Genomic DNA, 7,209 nt, shown 5'->3' with positions numbered 1-7,209 from the left:
TTCTTGAATTTTATGGATCTGCGCGAAAAACTTAAAGGGACCTAGAAGTGAAGAGCAAAAATATGAATTGGGCTGTGGAAAATTTGTGGGAATGAGCCAGCCCATCAACTTTGTAACTTAATGGAGAGAGATTAGTTTATTTTTTTCATTTTTTATCTTATTTATTATTAAATATTAAAAAAAAGGTCAGAAGTCGAATAGAAGAAACTCTCTTTTGCTTTATTTTTATTTTTTTAAATTACAGGTATAATATAAGTATATATTCCAACAATTATAATATAATATCTAATTAAATAATTTCATGGCATAACTGGGCTTTTGTTTGGTTTTTTCTTTTAAAAGCGAAAACAAGTTTTTAATAAATAAATAAATAATAAAATTCGAGGCTTATGCCCAGAGGGTTTTCGGAGACAAAGAGAAAAAAGCTTTTTGTTTTTTTTTCTTTTATAAAAGCGTAGTTTCAAAGAGATATAATCCCTTCCTTTACCTCTTCGCTGCTGCCTGCTGCTTTTTTTTTTTCGTCGAGAGAAGCGAAAGACAAAAAACTCGTAACGTACACGACATAGTTTTTTTTTTCCCTCAGATCTGAGAGAGACCTAAGAGAAACTGTTTTCGGAGAGGGGTATCCGGAGAGAGGATGAGCGGGAAAGGAGGAGGTGCTGGAAATAATGGGATAGGGAAGGGTAATAGTGGAATTTCAGGTATTCCGGCTGGGTCTCGGAAGATGGTCCAGAGCTTGAAGGAGATTGTGAACTGCCCCGAACCCGAGATCTATGCCGTGCTTAAAGAGTGTAACATGGACCCTAACGAGGCCGTCAATCGCCTCCTCTCTCAAGGTTCCCCGTCCTTTTTCTTTTCACTTTTAATTTTTTAAATATTTTTTTTGGTTCTCAATTTGATGGGTTTATTTCCCGGGTTTTTGTTAATCAAAAGGATTTTTATCTTCATTATACAAAAGGGTAACTCTTGGGTTTCTGGGTTTTGGTGTTTTAATGTGGTAAAGATAAAATCTGCTTTAGTTTGGTCACGAGAATGCCTCTGGCGTAAAACCCTACCTTTCGTAACACTCGTTTGATTGCGAAAATATACGGTGCTTTGTTTCGTAACTGTAGCGCTGATGAAGTTTCTGCACTTGTAATGATACTCTTATTTCGTTTCTAATAAGATGTCTATCGAACGTGTAGATCCTTTTCACGAGGTGAAGAGCAAACGAGACAAGAAAAAAGAGGTGTGTGCTAGTGGAAATTATGCCGAATAGTTGCTTTTATGCGGATGTTGAGTTTTCCTTGATTACCATGTCCCCTTTTTTCATTATCGTTATATAATTTTAGTAATGAAGGGTACAATTGCAGTTTGTCATGTCAGGTTCTAGAATCATTTGTAATGGTTATATTGCTTACTGTTTTCTTTTTTGACTTGTTTCCCGGTCTACTCCAGAGCAAAGACACAGTTGATTCCAGGTCTCGTGGTGCCAACAACCTTGGGAGTCGTGGTGGTAGGAGTGGTTCAGACCGATATATGGGGCGTGGTGGCTCATCCGATTATAGTTCTAATGGTATGACTGTGAACATGCTCTATGCAATTTTGAAGAAGAGTCTGGTTTTACTTGGTTAAAAAATGTTTTGGGACTCTTTTAGATGGTTTCTCATCCATTTAGTGCTCCTTTTTTTTCATGGTTAGAGTCTGGACCTTTCCATGGTAAACCTGCTCAAAAGAGGGAAAATGGAACTCACGCTTATGCAGGTTCTTCATCTTCTGCATCGGGTCAAGGAAACAACATGAATCGGAGACTGCCATCCCATAGGTAATCCATGTTAGAAAATGGTTATATTTCTTCATTGTCTAGTCCAGTTAAGGAGCTGAAAAGCTGCTATTAAATTTGAGTTATATGACCTTAAGTGGGATGTATTGCTGCATTAGTATTTTGCTTTTGCCTGCATTTGACTGAATCTTGAGAATCACGATATTGGTTGATACCAAATCATTTATAATTTCATTAACTTATTTACACCTTTGAGCCTCACTGGGTAAGTGGTGTGTGGACATGGGGCATCCTAGCGTGTTTCACTAAACATGTAATTGTTTTTCATGTGAAAGAAGTTTTAGGACAATTTAGTTGACTGAGTTTTATTTTTCTCATCTCTATCTTGGAATGACATTTCTGTTTGTCTGGTTCACAAACAATGTACTTGTGATTTGTAAACCATCATGATATGTTTTTTTATGCTTTGCCTACTTCCCTCTCATGTGGGTTTTGCAGTGAAGCTGTTATCTCCGGACATAAAACAACCACAGCAGGTTTAGTTGATGGTATTTCTTCATCTTCACAACCTTCTGGATACCAGTCTTCTTGGTTGGGGGCTCCAGGTCAAGTATCAATGGCTGATATTGTGAAGATGGGCAGACCACAAAACAAGGCTTCTGTCATGCCAAACCCACCTCATCAAAGTGTTAATAATCGGCATCTTGCAGTACCTCATTCTGCAGAAGTCACTTACGAGCCTGATATCACCACAAACCAGCATAGTTCCCCAAGTGATGAATGGCCCCCCATTGACAATGCATCGGCTGTTAACGTGAACCCTATCTTAGAAGCACCTGCAGAGTCTGGATTGTATGCAGAGGCATCTAACTTGCCTGTGGATAGAAACAACCAACTCTTGAAAGCCGAGTTAGAGGAAGCTCAGGCAGTGGATGATGATCCTGTCGAAACTGTTGATGGTAACCATGTTGAGTCTCCTATTTCAACTAGAAATATACAAGAGGATGATTCTGGAGGCTCATCTCTTTATGATAATAACTTACATAAGGATGCCAATTCCTATCAGCCTCAAAGGCATGCTTTTGAGCATGATGAAGGTTAGTGTAGTGCTTTAAGTCGCTCAATCTTGTGTGATTCGTGATTAAGGTCACCTAGTTCTTTACATGAATGCATCACTCACGATGAAGGCAGACAGTGATTGCAGCTTTGGAATTCTCTAAGTCAACCCATATCTGATTGTCCTGCAATATCGATGTTTAGGTTTTAGGGTTGTTGAATTCCCCGCTACCCCCCTCACCCCCACAATTTAAGATATCATATTTTAGTCGCTCTTTTAACCTGTGATTCACTAAACATTTTAATCCTAAATCCACCCTTTTCTAGAATTTAGTTCTTGCCTAGTAATACAGTTAGTTTTTGATCATTTTTTTGTGTGCTTAGTTTATGGATAGCTGCTAGGACATTTTGATGTACTTAAAACACTTTATTTATCTTGTTCTTTTCTTTTTTTTCAGCCGAAGATGGTTCTTCATCGGTTGCTGTGAATATGCAGCAACTTAATTTGCATAATGATGACCAGGAGGCATCATCTGAAGAGGATAATCCATCTGTAATCATACCAAACCACCTGCAAGTCCACACCCCAGACTGTTCACATTTGAGTTTTGGAAGTTTTGGACCTGCAATTGGTTCTGTCTTTTCCGGATCATTTGCATCAAGGCCCTTGAAGAATAATTTGGATGAAGCTCCTGAATCAGCTGATATCTCTTCTATTGGGCACTCCGAGAATAGGTATTCTTTTGCATCTTAAGATTTTAATTTGCCTTGCTTTACTCTTTATTCCTTGAACATTTGTGGTAAACATTTTTGCTTGCAGAAATCCCGAGTATTATGGGGACGAACATCTCAGAAGTAATGCAGAGGGAAATATAATGATTAGAAGTACTGTCAACACTGGAAATTATGAAGCTACTGAAGATTCTCAACCAGCAGTACTGAAACAGGATGCTTCTGAAGCTGCCCAAGGGAACCAATATGCATTTCCTTCATCTGCATCTGGTTATAGCTATGAGAACGCTCAACAGTTAAATCCTGCTTTTACTCATCCTCAGACAAGCACTCAAATGCAGAATCTCACTCCCTTCTCAAGCGTAATGGTAATGTAATTTGTATGATTTTATATACTACTTTCATTATTCCTAGCTTATGATTCAAACCATATAATTTAGAGTTTGATTTTAAAGTTCCTTTTATATAGAAATTTCTGGTTGATAGCTGCGACTTATTGTTCCAGGTTTCCTGTTCTACTGTTTGAAATTATTGATTGACCTACTATGTTCTTTGACTATAGTATCTTGAGTGCCCCTTCTTACCATAACGTTTACCTTGCAGCAAGCATATACAAATTCATTGCCAAGCACTTTGCTGACATCAACTGTTCAGACTGCAAGGGAGCCGGATCTTCCATATTCACCCTTCCCTGTGACTCAGTCAATGCCAACAAAATACACAAATGCAGTCTCTTCCATTAGTGGCCCCACAATTTCTATGCCAGAGGTGCCCTTCGCTTTACCTTGTTGATTTTTTGATGTTTGTTGCTCTCTGTGCACTTCTACTGGTGACCAACTATTATTCTGTTTTACTTTTTCTACTATAAAAAGGCTTCTATAGAATAGTGAGAAAAGCTACTGCACATATGAATTTGGTTTGTTTGAAAATTTTCAAGAGTTCACTGAAGTGATATGGAACTTTATATACTATAGTGTTAAAGCTATTTTTAGTCATTTTAGCTGAAACTTGGTATTACTGTTTTCAAGTCTGCTCTATTTTGCTTATATATATGACTAGATGGAATTTTAGTGTCGAAAGCACATGCTCTATGCTGACACAGAAACATCCTCAAATTCTAGTTTCCTAGGCATCACTGATCCCTAATATGGAACACAGACCTTGTCCATTTCTTGGCCATCTTCTTTGTCCTCAATTATGCATCTGGTTCTACCAAATCTGCATTTACTTTTGTTGCATGTTTCTTTATTTGCTTGCGTCAGTGTCAGGAAAAAGGAGCAAAAAGCCAAGTGACTGTAAACAATAATAAGTTTGGGGTTGGGGAAAAGGAAAAATAAAAGGCCACTTTCTAAGTCTAACTGAAAATATCTATAGTTGATAAGATTTAATTGTTCCTTTCCTGATAGATTTGGACATTTGCAGGCTCTGAGAGCAGCTAGTATATCTGCACCACAGGCGACTCCACAGACCCTTCCTAGTGCCAGTGTTGCCACGGGACCTGCTCTTCCTCAGCATCTAGCCATGCACCCTTTTTCCCAACCTACGCTTCCATTGGGACATTTTGCCAACATGATTAGTTATCCTTTCTTGCCACAAAGTTACACTTATATGCCATCAGCTTTCCAGCAGGGATTTGCCGGTAATAGTAACTACCCTCAATCCCTGGCAGCAGTGCTCCCCCAATACAAAAATAGTGTTTCTGTTAGCAGTTTGCCTCAATCTGCTGCAATTGCATCTGGCTATGGGTTTGGGAGTTCTACCAATATTCCTGGAGGACTTCCTCTGAATCCGCCTACAGCACCTGCAGGCACAACCATTGGCTATGATGATATTCTGAGTTCTCAGTACAAGGACAGCAATCATTTGATGTCGCTTCAACAGGTAATCAACGTACCAAACAATGTTAATTTGAATTGATGGTTTGCTCTCATTACTGTGGAATGTCTCTGTGAATATTTTGCATTTGTTCTTTTATTAAACGGTGCTGAAGTATTAAAAATGTTTGTTCCTTTTTCTACCTTTATTCCCAGCCTGGGGGGTGATTTCACATATTTCTACAGTATTTGTATATTTTTTTCTTTTAATTTCTGCTGCTTTGAATCTAAGGTGAGCTCTTCCTTTTCTTTGTTTATGTGGTCAGACTGAGAATTCAGCCATGTGGGTTCATGGCCCTGGCTCACGAACAATGTCTGCTGTTCCTGGAAGCAATTATTACAGCTTCCAGGGGCAAAACCAGCAGGGTGGTGGATTTCGACAAGGGCAACAACCTTCGCAGCATTTTGGGGCTCTTGGATACCCAAATTTCTACCATTCACAAACAGGAGTATTAGGGGACCATCAGCAGCAAAACCCTATGGATGGATCCCTGAGTGGGTCTCAAGGCCAGCCATCAAAGCAGACCCAACAGTTGTGGCAAAACAATTACTAATGTTATCACCTCCGGGTTTTTCAGGGTCTTGGTAGTGAGTTTGAAAGTGGCCAATCGAAGGCATTCGTGCGATTGAATAATTACATGTATGGTTGATAGGGGTCTGAAGAGACCTTGAATGGCTACTGCCCTGTGCCACGAGGTTGTATTCTACTTATTTATTGTCTGGTTATGTTAACTTAGGAACACAGTGTGCTAATTTGGGATAGTGGACGTTGCCCTTCACTTCTCTTTCCCCCTCATTGTTTCCCTGTTCCCCTTTCCCCTTTTTTATAGTGAAAATTTGCCTTTTTTTTTTTTGAAATTATCATGTTTCTTATCTGGTGTCTCGACGAGCTTAAATCTACTCTCTACGCCGGGGGTTGAATGTATTCAGTCCGTTATCTGTACGTTCTTTAAGCAGGGTAAAATATGCATTTGTAATAGATCGGATCTCACTCCAATTAAGCATAATGTTTTTAAGATTTGCCTTTATACTGAGAGAAAAATAATGGAAGTATACTGGCTTGAAGTGTTGAGAAGCTGGGTTGAGCTTGAAATATTTTATTTCAGTTAAATATAATAAAGAGGCAAATGCCTTGCTATTAAATTTTTTTCTGTCCTGGGATTTCAAGGGCATGGTGTTTTTGAGATTGGAAGATTCACATGAGGGCACAAATTTGTATTAATCTTTACATGAATTAAAAATAACTTCCAGTTTCAAGTTTCAAGGCCAAAATAATATATCTTTGCCAATTCCCCTCAACTCCGCCAGTATCGCACTGTCCTGTTTTTTTGTTTCCAGGGTGAAAATATTCCTTTTTATTTGATCTCTCTTGTAGACACGTCTGGCTAAGTTGAAATCTACTCTATAGTCCGAGGAATGACTTTCTTTTTAGCATGGTTGCCCCTACGCTTTCTACTTGAAGTATCACGTATCTGGACCATTCCTTAGATTGCATTTTTTATGCTGCTTCTACTTAACATTTTGAAAACATTCATCTCCTACCCCTCTCTCTCGCTATATATACAAGTATTATTTATAATCGCAGACTCTTGACATGCCCAGTATTATTTTCAACAGTAGTGGTTGAGAACACCCAAATCATTATCGATATCTTGCAATAGTTCTATTTCGTTTTGTTTTTTCTACCATAGAAAGGCTTGTATAGAATAGCAAAGTTATTGTCAATTGTATTTTGGTTTGTTTGAAAAGAGATAGATAAGACTGCTAAAAGTTGGGAATGAAGAT

General features: G+C 38.5%; 1 protein-coding gene across 2 annotated transcripts; it reads left to right on the top strand.

Annotated features, from left to right (window-relative positions):
* Positions 1-382: 382 nt before the first annotated feature.
* Positions 383-6,275, top strand: LOC107951003 (uncharacterized). 2 transcript variants are annotated; one of them, XM_016885871.2, is made up of 10 exons: positions 383-836; positions 1,185-1,228; positions 1,438-1,555; positions 1,681-1,804; positions 2,261-2,859; positions 3,277-3,553; positions 3,639-3,918; positions 4,154-4,318; positions 4,973-5,431; positions 5,691-6,275. In XM_016885871.2, exons 1-10 carry the CDS (start codon positions 638-640, stop codon positions 5,976-5,978), a joined length of 2,553 nt encoding a protein of 850 aa, XP_016741360.1. In that variant the 5' UTR covers positions 383-637; the 3' UTR covers positions 5,979-6,275. The 2 variants fall into 2 exon arrangements, with proteins under 2 accessions (XP_016741360.1, XP_016741361.1); XM_016885872.2 differs by lacking the exon at positions 1,185-1,228 and having other exon boundaries at positions 402-836.
* Positions 6,276-7,209: the final 934 nt, after the last annotated feature.

The sequence above is a fragment of the Gossypium hirsutum genome, chromosome A05, assembly GCF_007990345.1.
Source record: "Gossypium hirsutum isolate 1008001.06 chromosome A05, Gossypium_hirsutum_v2.1, whole genome shotgun sequence".
Classification (NCBI taxonomy): domain Eukaryota; kingdom Viridiplantae; phylum Streptophyta; class Magnoliopsida; order Malvales; family Malvaceae; genus Gossypium; species Gossypium hirsutum.
The sequence above is the reverse complement of the archived record's forward strand: the minus strand, read 5'-3'. Positions and strand labels throughout refer to the sequence as shown.

Excerpts from the sequence above, each read along its gene's own strand:
- LOC107951003 (XM_016885871.2), top strand. The coding sequence starts at position 638 with ATGAGCGGGAAAGGAGGAGGTGCTGGAAATAATGGGATAGGGAAGGGT. Across the intron at positions 1,556-1,680 it reads ATCCGATTATAGTTCTAATG|AGTCTGGACCTTTCCATGGT; the intron begins GTATGACTGTGA and ends TTTCATGGTTAG. Across the intron at positions 3,554-3,638 it reads ATTGGGCACTCCGAGAATAG|AAATCCCGAGTATTATGGGG; the intron begins GTATTCTTTTGC and ends TTTTGCTTGCAG.